At 29.6% G+C, this 24,074-nt stretch overlaps 1 protein-coding gene across 1 annotated transcript; it reads right to left on the reverse strand.

Moving 5' to 3' along the window:
* Positions 1-911: 911 nt before the first annotated feature.
* On the reverse strand, positions 912-8,508 carry Hand (heart- and neural crest derivatives-expressed protein). The gene is given in 4 exon segments (XM_029318980.2): positions 912-1,637; positions 4,760-5,392; positions 5,394-5,425; positions 7,769-8,508. Coding segments are annotated over 4 exon segments (882 nt in total). The 5' UTR covers positions 7,851-8,508; the 3' UTR covers positions 912-1,502.
* Positions 8,509-24,074: the final 15,566 nt, after the last annotated feature.

A 24,074-nucleotide genomic window follows, 5' to 3' on the forward strand; every position in this document is an offset into this window, starting at 1 on the left:
GTAAATTATTAAATTAATTACATTAATTGATTAAACAATTGTAATTATTTAATATAGAATTATTTCTAAATTTTAATGCTCACAAAATAATCACATAACCCTGAGAATAATTTTTCTAAAAAATCAGATAAAAGATTTTTTAATATATAGAATATTGCACGAAATAAGGACGAAAATAAATTCGACGAAAATGAGATGGATGTTGATTAAATAGATTCTAAGACTATTTACTTAACGTACAAGGGAAGTGCACTTTTTTCTTCATAAATTGTCTACATGTAAAGTATCAGACATGTTACATGGGATCAAGTACTGGCGTCAGGGTATCCACGAAATTCGAAACCTAGCCGCTCTACACAATGAGCTCTCCGTCTACAAGTTAGCTAATATAAAAGAAAAAGATAGAGAAAGAGAATTTCTCACGGTCTTCTATTTAGAGAAACATTTTCAATAGTAAACTAGAGAAATACGCGAAACGATATATAAAGTGGTGTTCTAAAAATAAAATTATAAAATTATAAAATTTTAATTCAATTGAGAAGATAGACTTGTGTAATAGAAATATTACAATTATTGATATGACGAATAATACGAAGAATATAAAATGTGAAAAATATTTCTCTAGCCTATATATTAGTCTCTTCTCTTTTTTCATTATAATATAAAAAAGAATTAAATATAAAAAATAACACAGAGTATATAAAATAGAAAAATCTTTTATAGAAAGTGATTGTATTTATACTATTAACATGTCATTTATTTTAATTGATAATTTCTATTAATTGTAATTTTTTTATCTCAATATACAATTAATAAAATTTTGTTTTTTGAAGATAAAAACTCAAAATAAAAATGTACGTTCTTAAAATAATTTGTAAAAAAAATTAAAGTAAAGCAGTAAATAAGCAAAGTAAGGCAAGTTGTGCTTTATTATAATACATTGTTTATTGCTAGCGACATTTTATACATTTTTTTCTCTCATAATAATACTTTATACAAAACTTTACAGAGATTCTTAAATCTAATCTTTTTCGCATCAAAATTATGATCTTATTGATATTATAACTCAATCACATTTGAGGCTTATTATTCGTCAATAAAATAATATTCTTTGGTTCAAAGTATAGACATCGATCGCTACAGAAGGAACAAAATTCTATGTACAGGCACAATAATTACGAACGCGTTATATACAAACGATTCTAATTTTTTACTTATTAATTATACATTTCGCAATTGGTTAACTTTTTTTTAAAAAATCTGAGATTTTATAGATGATTGCTTCATTTAAAATATTATTTTATTCAAGATATTATGAGTCCTTATAACTTCATATTTCTCGCTTAGATGTTCCATGAGATGTCTGAAAGATGCATCATTAAATCGCGACTCGTATTTTTTTCCAATCGTAAAAAGCGTCAGGCGCAAAAAATAACGCTCGTTTCGAACGATATTTTGCGAATATCGTGGATATGTTTTGACAAGAGTGTCTTCGCTGTATTTTATTGCATCTGGCTGGTCGGTGATTCTTGCTTCAATTCGAGGGCCCACATGTGTTGGGGCCAACCAGTTCGTCCTTTGCTCTTCGTCGATTCTTCGTGGCCGAGATTCGGGACAGATTGCAAACACGATTCATTCTATAAAGGAACGATGAATTTTCGATGACAGTGTCTTTGTCAAAAATTAAGCTTATTAGGGTGCCTAGCGGTCAGGGAAAAGTCAGGAAATTTGACTATTTATTTGAATTTTTTCACATATGAAAAAGAAAAATAAAAATCGAATAAAATCTTTTTTAAAATCAAAATACTTAAATAAAAAAAAATTTATTATAAGGTATTTCTTTGCTTAAATAAAAAAACTTTATTACAAATAAATGAAATAATGATTTCTTAAACAAATAATTTATTTTTTACGAGATAATTTTTTTACAGTTTGCTTATTTAAAAAAAAAACAAAAATTTATTTGATTACATTTTTTATATTTTAAAAAATTAATTTGTTTATTTAAAAGAAATTATTTATTACTTTTTATAATATAATATTTAAAATCAAATAAATCTTTTTTAAAATCGAAATATTTATATTCAAAAAAATTATTTTATTTTAAAAAAATCATTTTTTTTAAATAAAACTGTTTTCTTAAAATTATCAAATACTTCTTTAAATTAAGAAAATTAAATTTTTATTTTTTGACTTTAATAAATTTTTTTCCGTGCATTATTCTACATTTGTCTCAATAATTTGAAATTTTTTATTAAATAGATATAACTTTACCTTGACTCCTAATATGCTAATTTTCTGCGTTGTTAAAAATCGATTCATGTACAGCGTATTCGTTAATTTATATTTTCATCGTCGTGTTATTTTATTTCAATGTGTTTGATAGAGACGAAACTAAAAAATTTGATATAATATAAAAAGGCGATTATTTAAATAGTGACATGTTTGTTTCGATTATCGTATACATAATACAGATTGTATAATTAATTAAAATTTTTGTATTAACTTCCGAACCTTTTCATTGTTGACAGAAATATCTCAAGGATTTCATGATTTAACATTTAATTGATTTATCATATAAATATATGCAAATTATATATTTTGGAAAAAATAATACTAAAAAGTTAGGGGAAAAATTAATTTCTGGTCTTGAAAAAAGTCAGGGAATTTTTTTCATTGAGTCTGCTGGACATCCTGTTAATGTTAGATTCCAGGTTAAAATTGAGATAGAATTTTGATAATTGTCAGACAAATTGTTCTGGACGTCGATTATCGACCTACTCGATAAACTACTGAAAATTACGGTGACCTTTATTGAGGGAAGAAAATCCACGTGGGCGGTAAAGGGTCGCAGAAAATAAAGAAAACTACAAAATATAGGTTTGAAGGAAACAAATTGTTTCCGAAATTCAGGAATTAGGAAAGAACGATCGGGTGTGGAGAATCAATGGATGTCCCTTTAGAAAGAGCAAGAGAGAAAAGTTTCTTTGTTTCCTTTTACCAGACCTTCCGGAGGCAACGATTTGCCTTTCGACAGAGAATTAAATTCGGAAGTCCATAATTAATAAAACTAGACAATTGATTCATTCTTTATCCAACTGATATTAAAACAAAAAAATTAAATATATTAAATAATTACAGTTTTAAAGATAAAAATTACAATTTTTAATTGCAATATTTTTATACTTTTAATATCGGATTTTTTGTATTTAACTAAATATCGATATAAATATTAATAAAATTATTTCTCATCCTTACTTTCGTGAGACTTTAATAATGAACGCGTGAGAATTCGATATGGTACATTTTTTAACGAATTCCGTTGATGGCTTTAAAGTCGAGTTCTCAGGCCGACGTACGTTGGCCAATTAAAGAGGCGAATGTTTACGTTAAGACGATCCTCACAAAAGCGTTCTGAAAGATTTAGGAAAGTCCGTTCGCAGAGGATAGAATAATTCATTCCGAAGAACTTTCGTTCCGCGGACGGAAAACGGTGTTTCGAGTAGCTCTCGAAGTTCTTCAAGATTTTTCAGAAAAACGAAAAATCTCACGAGTTCGAAAAAAATTAGGAGATAGGGGAAAGACTAGGAGAAATAAAGTAGGATTGAAAAAAATGTTAATGTATTATTATTTATCTCGATGCATATATTCTATTGCCACTAATCCTTATCAATTAAAAATTAATTATAGTTTGATATTCTCAATGGATTATTCTCTATTGTTGTTTTATTCAGCATCAATAGATATACACTGAAAAAAAATTTGTTAAATTAACAAATATTTAGTTCAATACTGTCAAATGAATCATTTATGTGAAACAAATAAATATTTATTTGTTTTGAAAAGGATTTTCTTATATCAAATAAATATTTTTCATATCAAATAAATATTATTAGTTTCAAATAAATGATTTATTTGACAGTATTGAAATAAATACTTATAAGAATTAACTAAATTTTTTTTTAATATACGAAAAAATAAATAAAATTAGCCAAATGTTAGCTCCTCTGTCTCTGTATTATAATCAGAAATTTAATTAGCATGCCTAAATTATAGCTATAATATAGCTAATATTTTTTATTTGTGGTAACTAATATTTTTAGCTATAGTTTAACGGAGAATTCTATAGCTAAAAAGTATTAACTATCATAGCTAAAATTTAGGCGTAATAACTAAATTTTATATGTAATATAGGCAGTGTTATGCTTAGATGATTTTAAAATTAGTTAGATAAAGATGAGGCAAAAATATGTAAATTCATCTTAGATAAGATGAAGATAATTTTGTTTTAAATGTGTCTAGAGAAAAGATAAAATTATATGGCGATAATTTCTAGATAATAATTTTTAAGACTGCTTAAATAAACACAGTTATAAAAAAATGTAAATTATAAAAAAAATATAAAAATATATGTATTCATATTTTTATTTCTAAATTTTTATTGCTTACTGTTTAAGTTCTATACTATTTAAGTATTTTTATATGCTATAAGTCTAAATCAAAATGATCTGAAAATTATTTTAAATAATTTAGTAAAGGTAATACTTTTTTCGTCTAAGATGCAGATATAGATAATACATATTTTTATTATAAAAATAAGATGATGCCAATGTTTTATCTAGAAATGATCATCTATATCATTTCATCTAGATAACAGCAAACACTGAATATAGGCCCAGCTGAAGTTGAGCTATAATAGTTAATTTTTCATTTCTGTGTGTAACCAAAATTAATTCACCATGCACAGATAACGTCTCACCTGATTGAGCTGATTCGCTTTATTTCTCCTGCCGTTCGAGAGAATTTCCGCTCTAAAGGTCTGCGGTTCTTCTCCCTCGTCGCTCTCCAAGACCGCCATCAGATATCCGATGTAAGACGCTGCTAGCCTCAAGGTTTTGATTTTCGACAATTTCGTGTCCGCTGGGACATTGGGAATGCAATCCCTTAGGTCGGAGAAGGCGTTATTTATGCTCTGCGTGCGACGTCGCTCCTTCTTGTTCGCGGTGTTTCGCCTTTTCGGTCTGACAGGTGGCGCACCGCTCGCATCGCGAATTCCCTGATGAAGGTGTTGCTGGAGGGTGCCGACCACTCCGCTGACAACCTGCTGACCGATCTGGGCACTCGCGAACTCGTGCTCGCGTCGGTGACCCGGTTGATGGTGATGGTGATGGTGCAGGTGATGATGATGATGATGGGGTGACGTTTCCTGCTGCCCCTGGGGGTAGGGTAGAGTAGGGTAGTGCTGGCTGGGTGTCGCGTATGGCTGCAACGGCGAGTAGCTCGTCTCCTGGATGCCGATTTCCTCGATCAGAGGCGGCGTCGACGCGGTGGAGCTACCTGCCCCCGAGCTGTTTCCCGAGGTGCCGGAATCCGCGCCCCAGTACGTCGATTGGACTGTCGGCGTCGGGAACCGAAGTCAAGGGTCCTGTGCAAAAATCATACGTCGCGTTTTCGTACGTGATTGCGTTGGGGAAATTTATTTCTCTTTTTTTACAACGATTTTTATGCAGGATAGAGGAAAATCATTCACGACGACTATACAATTAGAATATCATTTTTACTAATTTTCTTTCGTCAGTTTTATAATTTTTTTTGTGATACACAGGAAAGAATTTATTCTTGAAATTTACTCTGAAAATTATGGTAATCGTTGAACAATATGATATTGGAAGAATTATAATAAAATTAATCGAACATATTTGATATTTTATTACGATATGTATTAATATTTTTATTGTGGTAAATATTGGAAGAATTTTATGAAATTCTCTGATTAATATTTACCAAAATAAAAAATATTAATATTCATTACAATAAGATATAAAATATGTTCGATTAATTTTATCGTGTACGTACACGAAGAGAATTTTCTCTTAAAATTTATTCTGAAAATTATACACATTAATCGTGAGACAATATGATATTTCAAAGAATTTTATAAGACTTTCTCTGATTAATATTTATTGCAAGAAAAAATATTAATATGTACATAATAAAATTAATTGAACATATTTGATATTTTATTGTGGTAAATATTAATCAGAGAAACTCTTATAAAATTCTTTCAATTATTTCACAATTACTATGATTTTCGGGATAAATTTTAATTCTGATATTGGAAAAATTTTATAAGATTCTCTGATTAATATTTACCAGAATAAAAAATATTAATATCTACCACAATAAGATATCAAATACGTTTGATTAATTTTACTACGTACATATATTAATATTTTTTATTGTGGCAAATATTAATTAGATAAACTCTTATAAAATTCTTTTAATATCATATTGTCTCGATTACCATGATTTTCAGAGTAAATTCTAAGAGAAAATTCTCTCCGTGTAGAAATAATAATTTTTTTTAATCTAAAATTTATAATTTCTGAAAGCTTTTATCAGAGAATAACTAACGCGAGAATTTTGAAAGAAACACGACATTTCTTAATTTATTTAACTTTAAAATAATCTATTTATCTTCAAAGAATCTGCAAAGAAATATTTCTAAGTTACTATTATATTCTACAACACATTTCTTTAAGTATTTACAAGTAATTAGTCTTTAAATTTGATTCTCTAAATTTAATTCAGTTTCCTTCGAGATTATTTGTAAAATTCCCATTTATTAGTAAACTATGATCATATAAATAATACAATACTATGATAATTAATTATTAAAAAAATAATTTGCATAAGATATTTAATGCAAAACGTACATGAAAAATTTTTTTATACATTGTATTTATATAAAAACTCTTAAATAATTACATTTTGTGCTTGCTATTTTTCATCTCTTCATTAAAAATTAATCTGATCTACTCTTTTTTTCATTTTATTAGGCGTCTCTGCTTTGCGAAATGATAAGAGAAGCGATAATGTAATCAAGTTCTTGCATGCAAATTGAACGATCAAATTTTATTTTCACGAAATTTTGCCATTCTTGTGATCTAACATAAAATAGATTATTTATTAGATGTTTGTAGAAATTAATTGCACGCATTCTAATTACAATTTAATCTATATACAAATTATAACGACATATAAATACACATATATTGCAACGAATATATAAAACAATACTATTATATAAATGATTTGAGAGAATAATTTTTATTTTAGAAATTGACAAACGCAGAAAATAATATTCGTAACTTAAAACGCAAATTATAATCCAAGATTTAAAGTAACATCGATATATCTTTTTTTATTTAATGTTCATATAAAAATAAATTTTAATTAGAGAGACAGAAAGAGAGAGAAAGGTGCGTTATTATCTATATATTACATATACATCAAAAATGTATATAAATTCTATTTTCTTTCATAATAGATAGAGAGGCTTCAATTCTGAACATAGTTTGAGAACTATATTACATAATTTTATACAATTTATAAAATTGTGTGTGTTGACTTACACATATTTAAATATATAATTCGAAGCTGTGCTTAAATTTGAAGTCCATAATTTGCATTCTCGCGAATAATTTGTTCTTGAGGGTAAATACTTTGATACATTAATTTAGATTAATTTTATAAAATAATCGATATTAATGTATAGATAATAAATGATTTTCAGGGTAAATTCTAAGAGAAAATTTTCTCCATGTAGAGATAATAATTTGTTTCGAATCTAAAATTTATATATTCTGAAAGCTTTTATCAGAGGATAACTAAGCGCGAGAATGTTGAAAGAACATGACATTTCTTAATTTATTTAAATTTAAAAAATAATCTATTTATCTTCAAAGAATCTTGAAAGAAATCTTACCGTAAGGAAGCTGAGTGACATAATTGTATGGCTGATGCCACTGCGGATAATATTCTGTTTGTGCCTCGTATCCACCAAGCATGATGCCAGGTTATCACTGTTATCAAGTCTTTTTTTAATTCGTCACCAATTTCACAAAATGTTCACTCTGAATTTTATTATAAACTTATTATATTATATTTTAGATTTCATCAATCACGAAAGTCTTTTCAATTTTTAGAACAAACGAAAATTGTTCAATTATTATGTCGATTATTATTCTCTTATATTTCTCAAGTATAACAAGATCTCCAATTTCCATTTAAATGTCGCCAAATTTATTTTGATTATATTTTATGATATATTTTTTTACACTGATTATATATTTTTTATTCTCTTTCCCCGATTATTATTATATTTTTATATATTTTTTTACACTGATTATATATATGTATATATTTTTTTTTATTCTCTCTCCCCTATTTTTTTCGCGTGATTCCTTCGACGTTCACTGTTCCAGAAACTTATCGCGACTGATATGTACTCCTTTTATATATTATCTTTCCATCAAATTTTCGTCTAGACTACCCTTAAACGGTTCCGCTTCTCCCCAACGACGACGGAGTCTCAGCTTATAATCTCAACCCGGACTCGATATGGTTTCGGACGTGCGGCCAAAATGACACTGAGAAAACGGGGATTTGACGCGGTACCGATCTGTTTCCCGGTGTTCTCCGCTCTTCGTCGTCGGTGGTGGACGAGTTAGTCACGAAGTGGGTGTACCCGGACGGAGTCTGTTCCGCCGTGACCTGACCTCGTAAACAGGCGGAGCCCGGTTTGGTCTACGCCCCTGAAGGGACCACGGGATTCAATTAGTAAATTGAGGGAGGAACAGGGCGAAGTGGGGTATGATTTAGGGTATGACGTACGCGCGCGTTCTCTCCCTCCGTGGTGGCTCGATTCGCGACGTATCGCCATCGCGCCGACGTATCGTCTTTTTGCCAATTCGACCCGAGCGAACGCGAGATGCTTCAGACGCTGCTCCATGATATCATAATAATATTAGTCGCGAGATATCGACGCGAGAGAGGCTGCGACGCAAATTGGATGAAAGGCGTATACAAAAGTGCACGAGGGATTTTCTCTCTGCACCGTAAATTCGTTCGTAAGCAGAGGAAAAATTTCCTTGAATATTCCCCAATTTGCGAGAGCGAACATTTTTCAGCTTAAATATTTTCTAAATTAAAAGATTTATTTTTTTCTGGATTTTAATATAAACTGTATATTGCTGTAAATTATATTTAAATACATTTATTATATGTATTATGACTTAGATAATTTAGTGTAGTTATACAGAACATCTCAGGATTGATAGTGAAAATGAGAAACATATTCTACAAGTTAAAAGCTGGTAAATTTGTTTTATGAACATATGTCCAGAAGTGAGCTCTACCCTCTTAAAATATTCTGTATATTAACTTTTAAAATATCTATTGAATTGAAATTAATAAAAAAATATTATTTAATAGTTAAAAATAAAAATTTTCAGCTTAAATATTTTCTAAATTAAGTATTTTCTTTTTGTCGTGTTGAAGATTAAATTTTTTTCTGGATTTTAATTTGGTAATTAAAATCCTAATCTAAATTGGTAATTTAGTGTAATTATACAGAACCTCTCAGGATTGATAGTAAAAAATGAGAAACATATTCTACAAGTTAAAAGCTGGTAAATTTGTCTTATAAACATATATCCAGAAGTGAGCTGGAGCCTCTTAAAATATTCTGTATATTAACTTTTAAAATATCTATTGAATCGAAATTAATAAAACATTTTTTTAATAGTTAGAAAATAAAAATTAATTCTGAATGTTGAAGTTACAAGAATGTTAATTCAATTGTCAAAAACTGTTAAACGTAATTTAATAATGACATGGGGTTGTCATGTAATACGCGAAAAAAATAACAGGTCAGCCTACTTTTACATTGATATCCTTCTTCATCTCAGACGCGATGACACGCAAACAAGCTTATAATATCCGCCGGTTTGTATCGACCCTTTGAGAAAAAAAGCTCCCCCTCGCTACGTTTTCTCGGGTTAAAAACGAAACAACCGGGAGCATCCGACGTCGGAGTCAAAAAGACGGGAAATCGGTAGCACTCATTTGTCCCGCGGGACTTTACCCTTAACAACCTGTTCGCATAAATAAGTCGGTTTCCTTTTCGTTCCGTCTCTGAACAAGCCAATTTGTACCTGATTGCGACAATTATTCAATTAAGAATCAACATCCGATTTTCGCGTACAGGATTGAAATGATCTCCGACGAATTCTAGTTCTCTAAATAATTAAATCGTCACTCTCAACAACATCAATATATAGCGAATAATATAGACTGTCAAAATCAGCTGATTATGATATTTTCATTATTATTATGACTATGATCGAATCGGCTTTAATCTTTCTGTCAATGAACAGATACTTGGCTATCTAAAGCAGTTTTTAATGTTAAAAATGTGTCGGAAACCTCTTAAAATATTAGGAAAATAATTCGAGGTCTAGCTACTTTAAATAAATTATTATAATAAAGGTGCAATGTGTCAAAAACGTACAGTTGATATCTTGGATATCCAAAGCATTGATGAAAAGATGAAAAATTAGGTATATTGACAGAAGAGGTGACGCAACAAACGTCGATAGATTCGGATTGATGATTTAATCATCAGGAATCAATCTAAAAATTAGTGAAAAATGTTTCTTATCGTAACAGGCAGTATAATTTTATGCTCCTAATTTTAAAAGGCACGTCATGATTTTTTTATCTCTGGAAATTCATAAAGCAGTATGTTTCGTGTAATTATTTACGCGACATACAAGATTGAAACAATTTATGGCAAGCGAATAAAAAAATGAATACATTATATCTGCGATAAAGGCGGGCGTCTGGTTTTATTTCCGAGAGAAACCAGATGCCAATATGTAATAGCCGAATAATTATTTCTCGTTATCTAATCGTATAAATTAAATTTGTCACCTAGCTACTATTAAATAGAGAATTATATAAAAAAATATTAATTAATCTAAAATTCTGGCGCTTAAAAGCTTTTAGAATCGCGTCCAAGTTACAATTATACAAAAAAGAGGATAAAATACAAATTACGACAGATCTTTGCCGCATATTTAATATAATGAAGGCTTATAATTATATATCATAATCAGCCCATTGAAAATTTTATCTGATTGAAGGATTGTTGTACTAATTTCGAAAAATTGCGTCGTCTTTCTGGCATTTGTCTGTGATCGATAATCTCTCTACTCTTCAATTTTTTCCCCATTGGTTCCTCCTGGCAGATACCAGAGAAAGTGATCGGTCGAGTGGCCGGCTGCCAGTCCACTGACAAACGCCCCAGGAGTTTCTTGGTGGTGATACACCGCCAAAAGGAAACGCCGCGATTAAAAGGAGCACTTATAGGACGACTAATTTTTCTCTTTGATGCCTGGCGACCGCGATTACCACGCTTTCCTCGTGAAGCACTTTTGCCAAGAGATAGGAGCTTTCGAGGAGCGAGGATTTATCTGCCAGTCCTCGGAAGCCAAAGACTTCCATTTTTATTTTGTCATGAACGTACAGTTAATTGACATATGTCATATATATTTCATAAACATAGAGAAGGAATAAAATGACAAGAATAATTTAAAAATTATAGCTCTAGTAATCTTGAAGACAATTTTTATTTTGTCATGAACGTAGAGTTGATTGACATATGTCATATTTCATAAACATAGAGAAGGAATAAAATGGCAAGAATAATTTAAAAATTAGCTCTAGTGATCTTGAAGACAATTTTTATTTTGTCATGAATGTAGAGTTGATTGACATATGTCATATTTCATCAATATAGAGAAGGAATAAAATGACAAGAATAATTTAAAAATTAGTTCTAGTAATCTTGAAGACAATTTTTTTTAATTCGGATTTTTCTATGGACAGGGTTTAATAGCTAGAGCTAATTTTTAAATTATTTTTGTCATTTTATTCCTTCTCTATGTTTATGAAATATATATGTCAATTTTTTTTATTTATCTGGATTTTTTATATTATATATTTGGAAAAAATAATCCTAAAAAATGAGGGAAAAATAAATTTCTGGTTTGGAAAATCTGAAAAAGTCAGGGAATGTTTTCCATTGAGTCTGCTGGACACCCTATTAATATAAGTTTCTCTCTAGAAGGGGTAAATGCACATCTAAAAAAACTCCTTGAATTTAATTGATTATTAACGTAATCAGCGAAGTCGCTGATTATCAGTGTATCCCAAAACTTTCTCCCCTCTTGCGATTTTCTTTCGACCAACAGACAGCCCTTTTCCAAGGGCTGGGCGGGTAGAGACCAACCTGGCGTTGCCATTCGAGGCGGATGTGCGCAGGACACGATGAAAGGGAGGAAGGAGCAAGTAGCTGGGATATAACGCGCGATGATAAGAGTCTCCCTTGTGGCCTGGCGATATCTATTAAGTAATAATCATGATAGTCTAGAGATGAGAAGTGCGTGGGGTTCTGGCGTGTAGGAAGAATTGCCTAGTCCTGCACGAGACCCCTGATTTCCTGCATCGTCTCTCTCCCATCCCTATGCTATTTTAACATATGCAGTGGCAGATCGAGGCTTTCGAAGATGGTTCTACATTGAGAAAAATTTGTTAACCCTTGACTAAACCTTTTAACTAATTGAACATATATTAGTATTTAAGTCAAATATACGTTTTGTTAGATTTAATACGTTATATTTAATTTTAATATTTTTATAGGTTCAATTAACAAAATAATATTTAGTTGAAAGGTTTAGTCAAGTTAACAAATTTTATTTTCAGCGGAGCAGCGCGATGTAATAATTAATTATATTTTTTCCTGGTACCAACAAGTATTAAACATAAGATAATTCGCATACAATGTATAATAATGTTGAAGATAAATTTTTTATTCAATCTCGAAAAACTTTTGTATTTTTTCAAAATGTCTTAAGCATAACATTTTGTTAAGCTAATTTGTTTATTTGAAATTAAATAAAAAATAAAATTTATTATCTATATTAATCTACATATTATAAAATTTGATACAACAGGTTCTTTATTTTAAATTACTTGCAGTATAAAAATTATTGCACGTTACAAGTTAAAATTAGAGGCTTTATTAACTGTCTGATATTTTTATTTAATTAACTTTCAAATTATTGTTAATATATATATCATATGATTTATATGCTGTTGCTCCTTGATATATGAAACTACACTTATTTATTTGCATTTTTATTTCAATATCAAAATTGAATTATAAATATATATTATACGTGTTAAGCTCTGTTATATAATTACGTAATTGATTTTGAGGTCTTTTTGTGTGCGCAAAAGCAAGGGTGATCCACCCTTGGATATCTGTTACTCGATTCAATGGGGGTGTAAGGGATGCAGGGTTATAAAGGTTGTCGCCAGTCGCTTTTGCGGTGGTGGGACGCAATCCAGAACACCTTCTAATCGCCTCTAATCATTTCTTCTACCCTACGCTGTGGGAAACCGCAAGACACCCGTTGTAACTCGTGAGTGCACTCGAGTTCTTTTCGGCCGATGAACACTCCAAGTCTCATTTTCAAAGACGCGACCGGATCGAATTTCTTTCGATAACCCCCGAAAAATTACTTTCAATATTTTACTTTGGAACATGATTTTGCATTCATGATTCTAAAGATAAAATTATTAATATTATGATATAATAATATAATTTTACATTTTTTAAAATAAAAAAATACGGATAATTTATGGAGCCTCTAAATCTAATTTGTACGTGTAATAATTTGTCAGTTATAAGTAATTGAAAATAAAAGTCCAACAAAATCTGTTAATAACAAAAAATTACATTAATTGAATTAATTGAATTTGAAAATAAAAAAAACTACACATATATGCATTGTATTATAAATAAATATATATGAAAGAGAAATAATTTAGCAAATGAACTTTAATATTCGCATACTTTTGTTATTTAAAATATGAATCGATACATATTTAATTGATTATTATTTTGCATAATTGGAATTTTTTTTAATATTCAACATTATTGAAATGTCATTAAAGCACTTTTTACAAATTAAAGAAAGAATTATAGTTTAAACCATGTTTTAAATATCTTTCAATAAATGTGTATATCTTTTAATTTTATTTGACACACACAAATAGATGATCATCTAGATGAAACTTTGGCGTCATCTTATCTTTATATAGATAATAAAAATATGTATTATCTATAGCTGCATCTTAGATGAAAGTATCTTTACTAAATTATCTAGAATAATTTTCGGATAATTTTGATTTAGAATTATAGCACATAAAATACTTAAATAGTAGAACTTGAGCAGTAAGCGATAAAAATTTAGAAATAAAAATGTGATATCCCATTTATAATTTACATTTTTTTAAATAATTGTCTTAAAAATTATCTAGATGAATCGCCATATAATTTTATCTTTTATCTAGATATATTTAAAACAAAATCGTCTTTATCTTATCTAGGATGAATTTACATATTTTTATCTCATCTTTATCTAGCTAATTTGAAAATCATCTAAGCATAACATAGCTGGGTAGTATTGAGAGAATAGAATGTTGTTTAGAAAAAGGATACACAAAGGACGCGTGCCAGTCTCGTGACCCGGGAATTTCCGGAACGTCGACACGTTCACTAATTATTATTTCCGTCGTTAAGTAGGCCATTTCTTTTGGAAAAGAGCGGTGAGACGTAAACAAGGAGGTAGGCTACGGTGTTCTGCACTTTATCGTTGCGCAGCCAGCGAAATTTATTTATTTTCCCATCGATGACACGTGGTTCCTCTTTCCGTTTATCTCCCTCTTTCTTTTTTAGTCTCGCACCTCGCGACGAATCATCGAAAATTCCCTGGACTTCGGGAAAATCTGATTAAAAATAAAATTCGTCAATTATTTTCACATATATATGTATATATGTATTTTATCCTTTTTTTATTCTCATTTATTTTTTACAAGAAATAAAAATTACATTATTTCTGAAATGTTAAGAAAACAAATTCTAAGTTTCATGTTATAATAATGCATTGAGAGAATAATATCGTTTTTTTTTTTTTTTTTTTTACCATAGTGAAATTGATTAAGAAAACTTTTAAAATAAAAACTCGCAAAATTTCACATTGTTTAGATGGAGATGTCGACTTTTGCTTAGACTAGGACAAGACTTGTAATGAATTCGGTTAATTTCAACAAAAATTAGTTATGTCTATTTAATTCGACTCGCCCGACTTTTTCGGATCTCGATTGCAAAAAGGTTGAGATTAGAGAATTAATCTCTCAGCAACCGGCGAAGAAAAGTTAAATGGCAAACGGTGGAAAAGGAAAAGATAAAACGGAAAAGATGTGGAGGCGGGCGAAAAACGAAAGAGAGAGATAATATATATATATATAGAGAAAGAGAGCGTGAGGAAGAGAGAAATTCAGAGGAGCCATGTGGCGTTTCACGAGATATCAAATCATACTACGTGTACGCCATACCGCCCCCTAAATATAGTTTATTGCGTTACCGAGTATTAATGGAGCTTCTATAGAAACGACAAAGACGGCTCCCCCGAACGCGAACGTAACTCTTTCGGAAAAGCGAAAAATACTGATCCCTTCGAGAGCAATTTCAATCGAAAAATGAATCTCTTATCTGGTGAAACTTCGTAGAAGCGTAAGAAATAGCAATTTTGCTAATTATAACTCGATATCCGGAAATTAGAGCACCACGTTAGTTCTTCTAGCTTCTTCTTCAGGGTGTCTAGTGGTCAGAAATCTGGAAAACCGGGCATCGTCAAGGAATTTTATAAATCTGGAATTGTCAGGAATTTTTACTATTTATCTGGATTTTTGCACATGTTGATTTAAATTTTTGTTTTTACTTTCGAATTTTTTTATCGCTGACAAAAATATCTCAAGGATTTCATGATTTAACATTTAATTGGTTTTTATATAGATATATGCAAATTATACACAGAGAGAATTTTCTCTTATAGAATTTACCCTGAAAATTATGGTAATCGTAAGACAATATGATATTGAAAGAATTTTATAAGAGTTTCTTTAATTAATATTTACCTACCAGAATAAAAATATTAATATCGATCACAATAAGACATAAAATATGTTCGATTAATTTTATTGTGTACACGGAGAGAATTTTCTCTTAGAATTTATCCTGAAAATTGCACACATTAATCGTGAGACAATATAATATTTCAAAGAATTTTATAAGACTTTCTCTGATTAATATTTATTGCAAGAAAAAATATTAATATGTATATAATAAAATTAATCAAACATATTTGATATTTTAGTGTGGTAAATATTAATCAGAGAAACACTTATAAAATTCTTTCAATTATTTCACAATTACTATAATTTTCAGGATAAATTTTCATTCGGGTATTGGAAAAATTAGTTTCAATAGTAAAATTTACCATGTACATATTAATATTATTTATTGTGGCAAATATTAACCAGAAAAACTCTTATAAGATTCTTCCAATACCATATTGTCCCACCATTACCATGATTTTCAGGGTAAATTCTAAGAGTAGATCCTGTCTGTATATATTTGGAAAAAATAATCCTAAAAAGTGAGGGAAAAAAATGAATTTCTGTTTTTGGAAAATCTGAAAAAGTCAGGGAATTTTGTTCATTGGATCTGCTGGACACCCTGTTCTTCAAAATCTTCACAGAAAAAAAGGAATCCTTGATTCAAGTATATTTTTATTCTTGAACGCTATTTGATTGATTTAAGCATAGAATGCTCCTTGTAATCACAAATTTTCATTTGCTTTAATAATAAATAAGCTTGTGTAAAGTATATTTTATCCTTAAGATATATTCTTGTTTTACAAATCGCATATGGTAAAAACAAACTTAGTCACATTTGAACTAAGAATTATTATATATATTTGAAAGTACCGCTTATATCCGATGCACACTTGTCACTTGTCCTTGCAATATTTATAAGTAAATTTCAGCTTCAACCAAGAATATTTTGCACTTTGTTTTAAGGATAAATTATCCTTTATCCAAAATTATTTATATTTGGCGCTATTATAAGGATAAAATATACTTGAATCAAGGCACATTTGCATTCTCTCAAGGATACTGTTTTTTCTGTGTTCCAAAAGGGTGGAGGAGGCGCGGTCGTCTGTCAAAACGAGGCCAGTTTGTCGTCCAGCGAGGGGCAAAATTGATAACCGACCGTCTTCTAGTTTATATAAGCCTAGATGTGCCATCTGCAAAATCGCGTGTCACGAGTGGGACATATCCTGCGTGTGGTCCACCATCTCAGCGGTCTACCCGCCTAATTTTCCCCTAACGAAAACTCCGATGTAAACAGCGATCTCTATCTGATGCTCTTTTTTCCGACCTTTCTTAGCTTTTTCCTTCTTCGCTCCGGAAAATAGGATGGCGCGCGACTTCATCCCGAAATATCATAATTAAATGATGATTACAGTTGTTTGCGGGATTCCAAAGTCCTATGACGGAAGCTTTATTAACGGGAAGGAAGCAGTTAGGTATATAGTTCCATGGAATTTCGTGGGTGGCTGTTGCGTCTCAGGCCAGATTGTTGGAATCTTTGATGTTTTCTTCGCGGAAAAAATATTAACTACCCAGAGAAAATTTTTTCTTAGAATTTACCCTTCAGGGTAATCAACAGGGTATTCGAAGATTGTTATAAGAGTTTTTCCGATTAATATTTACCATAATAAAAAATATTAATATGTACATAATAAAATTAATTGAACATACTATTTTATATTTTATTGTGATATTAATATTTTTTATTGTAGTAAAAATATTAGTGAGAAAAAATTTTATAAAATTCTTTTAATACCAGATTGTTGAAAATGATTTTCAAATCATGGTAATCGTGGTAATCGTGGAACAATATAGTATTGACAGAATTTTATCAAATTTTTTCTAACTAATATTTTTACAATAAAAATATTAATATCACAATAAGATATAAAATATGTTCAATTAATTTTATTATGTACATATTTTAATATTTTTTATTATGTTAAATATTAATCAGAGAAACTCTTATAAAATTCTTCGAATACTATGTTGATTACCATGATTTTCAGAGTAAATTCTAAAAGAAAATTCTCTTCGTGTACCATATCTAAAATTTAGCTGTATAAATTTTGCCTATATTACACTTAAAATTCAGTTATCATGTCTAAATTTTAGCTATGACAACTAATATTTTTTAGTTATAGTTTAATGAAGAAAAAAATTAATTACCATCACTAAAATTTAGGCATATGATAACTAAATTTTAGGTGTAATACAGGAACAGCTAAAATTTAGCTGTGATTGAGGCTAATATTTTTTTCCGTGTTAAATTCGGGGAGATTCCAAAACACAGAGAAATTTTAGAAAACTTGAAGAAGTAATCATAAATTTGAGAAACAGACTTTTTTTTATTTATGAAAATGATTCATAGATAGCATATGACAGATATAATTGATATGATAATAAATTTTTTCGAAAGGTTGAGATTTGATATTTTGAGTCGAACAATTTTTATGAAAATCGATGTGAGATGACCCTTTGCTATTCTCCTGTGACAAATTTCGGTAATACCACTGCCAGAAAATGTAAACACTGCTTCTCGTACACGTGTCCTCTGTATATTATAAGTCTCAGCTTAGACTCGTTAAGACGAGCTCTAGTTCCTCCACGAATTTGCTTACTATATCCTGTCATGAGATTCATTCATGCCTAGAGAAGGCTAGGCATCAAAAGATGCTGAAAGTGCGTGCATTTGGTTATTTTGACATGTGCGATTGCTGACACCGAACTGCAAACTGCAGAGTGTCGAAGAAAATCTCTGTATTAACAGTCTGATTTAACAGTCTTCTATTTTTATTAATATTTTTTTTATAACAATAATATATTATTGCAAAAATTATTTCTTAAATATTCCATAGTATAGAATATTTAAGAAATTATTTTTAGAATTATTTATAAATTAATAATTTTATTAAATTTAATAAATTTATTTATTAATTAATTTTTTATTTATTTATTAATTATTTATTTTTATTATTATCATTTAGAATTATTTATGGAATCTATTATATTAAATGTAACAATTTATCGTAATGTCTAGTAATATTATTGAACATAAAAAAAGAGATAATCTTATATATAGAAAAAATTTTAATATATTCAGATTTTATATACATATCTATAACAAGAATCATGACTAATTTGTGAGACATGTGTTGCAACGGAAGATCGTTATTAATATCGGAAATCTGTTTCTGGCGGAAAGCATCGGATTCTAATTTTATATCATCGCGAATCGAGCAAGATTGCAGTTTTGCTCAAAATGCATTTTTCTCGAAATGCATCAGACAAAATCCTTTCGCGATAGAATTCGTTCAGCTCTTTTCAAGTGTGAGTCTAATTTCGAAATCTAATATTCATCATCACAGAGAGACTTGAAGTGCCGGCAAAAGTTCTATTTCTCTCGAGGATCTCGCGATAAAAGTTCATTCCACGAGCGTCGTAATTAGTGGCAAATCGGGCCGAAAATAACGTCGGTCACTGCCTCGAAGCAAACTCAAGCTGGAACTCCTTAAGTGGCCTTATCTGCCCTTTTCCCAGGCTGGTGCTACTTGCACTCGCAAAAAGCCAATTCCTGTCACGGCCCGTTACGATTGATGCATGCATTATCGGAGGGAACTGAATTAAAGTTTCGGCGCAATAAAAAAAAATCAACAACTCTCTACATTCGATAATTGAAGTGTGAAAATAGATTATTTTTGATCTATTCTTTTATTATAATACTTGCCATTTGTTTAATATAATATTTAATTATTATTATTATTATTTTTAATTGTTATTTAAAATAATATATGTGCTATGTTTTTATTTAATTTCAGCAACTTGAAATTTTAATTAACGAAAAAATTATATAACAATTATTCATCGCATTGTTAAAAATAAAAAAGACTATAATTGGAGAAGAAGACAAACTTGACGTGAAGAAATACCCAGTTACGCCCTCGTTTCGTATTACTCGAGATTATTATATCGGTAGGCGTCGATCATTCGGATCCCTTACATGTAACTCGACACCACTGACCAATATGCAAAGTCATCTTCAGTCCAAGTTTTATTGATTTTTTGTACTTTTTCTTTATAATTTTTTTGGAATTTTTTTCATATTCATAAAATTACAACGAATCCTCTTCTTGATGATTTCATCCGCATCTTTTTTGGTCAAGTAATTTGCAATTTTCAATTACGCATCTATGTGTTTATGTATTAAATTATATTAAAAATTTTAAATATTATATAATATACATATATTATATAATTTATATATTAATATATTTTTCTGTTATATTAAACTTATAGATGATTGACACATATCTTTATTAAAATTCTAAGCATATAATTTTACTTTGAAAAATTTAATGACATTGCATGCTAAAAAAATTAATATTGTTGTGCATAAATGCTTTAATAGGAAATAAAATTAAATAAATATCATAATTATTCAAATTATAAAAATTTCTCACTTCTCCCGTTTAATTTAATTTAATTTTCTATCAAAACATCTATGTAAGACAATATAATTTTTTAGCATGAAATGTCATTAAATTTCTCATTTCACAATATTAAACTTATAGATAATTGACACATATCTTTATTAAAATTCCAAGCGTGTGATTTTACTATGAAAAATTTAATGACATTTTATGCTAAAAAAATTAATATTGCCTTGCATAAATGCTTTAATAGGAAATAAAATTAAATAAATATCATTAACCAAATATCAGAATAATCAATTATAAAAATTTCTCACTTCTCCCGTTTAATTTAATTTAAATTTCTATCAAAGCATCTATATAAGATATAATTTTTACGATATAATTTTTTTAGCATGAAATGTCATTAAATTTCTCATAAGAAAATCATATGCACAATATATATTTGAAGTATCTACTTACTTATCTCTCCTTTTCTCTTTCTTAAAATTGTTACAATAACGAACACATGCAAATTGCAGATCGCGGCGTCGCGTCGATACAAAGGCGGAAAAATAAGTGAGAAAAATGCTGAGAAAAGTGAAAGATATCGCTTTGTCGATGAACCCGCGGTCTTCCTGGCGCCGAAATCTCTCGCTCTTCCTTTCTCCGCGTTTACGATTTACGAGTTCCTTCGACATATTCGTCGGACACGACGGCGAAGAAGAAACGAGGACAATCGTTGACCGAAAAACTTCGCCCTCATGTGCAACCACTTGAGTGGCTTTTTATAGGCGCCTCTCTTCGTATTTCACACTTGCACCAAGCGCCGATTTGTCCTCTCTCGGGCCCCCTTTTCCTGATCCCTCTTTGTAAGTCAGTCCTGGTCCATGACAATCTGGGAGCTTCATACTGTGCGCCAACGAAAAAGCCAAGATAATTAACTGCACATCAATTTTTAAGGGTTTTTGCACCCCATACGTACACGTACTATCATATCTCATAATAAAGTTTAGAATCATCGATAGGATAAGCTTTAATGATATTTAAATTAATGACTTAATTAAATTATATTAAATTATATTTTTAATATAATTTAATTTTATATTATTTTAATATAATTTAATTTTATATTTTAATATAATTAAATTTTATATTTTATTGCGGTAGTTATTACTATTTTTAATTATATTATATTATATAATTTAATATAATTAAATTATATAATATAATATAATTAAAAATATAATTAAAAATATAATAAAATTATATAATATAATATAATTAAAAATATAATTAAAAATATAATAAATTATATAATATAATATAATTAAAAATAGTAATATCTACCGCAATAAAATATAAAATTTAATTATATTAAAAATATAAAATTAAATTATATGAAAATAATATAAAATTTAATATAATTAAATTATATAATATATTATAATTAAAAATAGTAATATCTACCGCAATAAAAAATATAAAATACATTCGATAAATTTTACTATGTCCATAGTACATATTAATATTTTTATTGAAATTCTTATAAGATTCTTCCAATACCATTGTCCATGATTATCATGATTTTCAGGGTAAATTCTAAGAGAAAATTCGAAATCATCTAAGCACAACGCCGCCAATATTGTATAAAAAAAAAAAAAAAAGAAAAAAAACTCTCGCGCGACAGGAGCGGAAAAGCTCTTCCACGTGCGCGCCAGATATCCCTCCGTCGGGGATTCGTCCTCTTTGCATCCTGCGCCGCGTGCCGAGGAAGCGTTTTGGCATCGGGAGGGGTTTCTTTTTCGACTTCATTGTCCTAGCGCCTCCGGTTACATTTTATTGCAGGGACGCGATGGCGACGCGTGCTCCGAAAAGGACTGTCCTTCGACACCCTCTTCTTTCTCTCTCGCGTAGATGTTACACACCCGGATCGTTCGGGAAGATTGAAGATTGGCGCCAAGTCGCCGAACTGTTCCGTGTTTCGTCCTGAACGACGATCCGGGGATTCCGTTTCGCAGAAGTTCCGACGGAACAGTCTCGTGTAGTTTTGTCGAAATTGGAGAACACACGACGGAAGTGAGTCGCGACGCCGTCCGCTTTCAAATTCCTTCGAACTTGCAGTTTCTCGGAGTAGAACACTCGAATCGATCCAATTATTTTATTAGTAAACAAGTTAATTATATTAAATTTTATATTATTTTAATATAATTTAATTTTATATTTTGAATATAATTAAATTTTATATTTTATTGCGGTAGATATTACTATTTTTAAACTTATCAGGATGTCTAGTGGTCAGGGAAATCTGGAAAACCGGTCAGGGAAATGTCAGGGAAAAGTCAGGAAATTTTACTATTTATCTGGATTTTTTCACATTATTTTACGTTTGTCTCAATAATTTGAAATTTTTTATTAAGTAAATAAAAACTTTTCCTTGACTCCCAGCACGCTAATTTTCTATGTTGTTAAAAATCGATTCGTTCATTCATATTTTCATCGTCGTATTATTTTATTTCAATGTGTTTGATAGAGACAAAACTAAAAAAATTGATATAATATAAATAAAAATTGTAATTATTTAAATAGTTTATAGTGACATGTTTGTTTTGATTATCGTATACATAATGCTGATTGTATAATTGATTTAAATTTTTGTTTTAACTTATGCAAATGATATATTTGGAAAAAAATAATACTAAAACGTCAGGGAAAAAATTAATTTCTGGTCTTGGAAAATCTGAAAAAGTCAGGGAATTTGTTTCATTAAGTCTGTTGGACGTTGCTTATTATATGTTTGATTTAATTTATGCATTTAATATTTCTGTAATATTTTAATATATAATTTAAGGCAAATAATCAATTAATTTAAATATCATTAAAGCTTATCCTTTCTATGATTCTGAACTTTATTAATTACGAAATATATATGATAATACAAACGTGAATACACGGAAAAAAGAATTAGCTATTATATATAGCTAAATTTTAACTGTCCTTATATTACACATGAAATTTAGTTATCATCATGCCTAAATTTTTAGCTATGATAACTAATATTTTTTAGTTATAGAATTCTCCGTTTAACTATAGCTAAAAAAATATTAGTCTAAATTTAGCTATGGTGGCTAATTTTTTTGCGTGCGTACATAAATAAAAAATTAATAAATATATAAAAAAAACTACAAAAAATTACATATAAAAATTTATAAATATAAAAATTGTGCAAAAACAAAAAACAGATGTAGAAAAGAAAAGTAAAAGTCGGATTGAATTGAAATTCAGATTTCACCCCATTTTGGCTTAATTATAATAAATCAATCGACACAGTCGCCTATAATATTATAAATATAACCACTCTATTTGTGGGGTGAATATAATACTCACTCATTTACGCATCTCATTGTGCATGCTAATAGCGCGTGGAAAAAAAAGGGAAAGAGAGCAAGAGGGAGAAAGAATAGACAAATGTTTCGTTCGTTTTCATTGCGGAAAACGATGGCCACGCAGATGTCCACCACTTGCTACTCGAGGATGACGATCCGGGTGAAATCTATTCCCTCTGTTCGTCGCCACAGGGTGCCATCGTGCCCCGGGTTTGGCACACGCTTTTCCCTTGCTTCCCTTAAATTCACGTGAAAACGCAACACGCCGCCGTTTCTTCCGCAATTACGAGATGCATTTAGACATCGCGCCCCCGCCAAATGTCAAATGTGCAATCGGCCAATTATTTTATGACAGTTGCTGCATTCACCC

The sequence above is a fragment of the Nylanderia fulva genome, unplaced genomic scaffold (assembly GCF_048542155.1).
Source record: "Nylanderia fulva isolate GAGA-0341 unplaced genomic scaffold, ASM4854215v1 Scaffold37, whole genome shotgun sequence".
Lineage (NCBI taxonomy): Eukaryota > Metazoa > Arthropoda > Insecta > Hymenoptera > Formicidae > Nylanderia > Nylanderia fulva.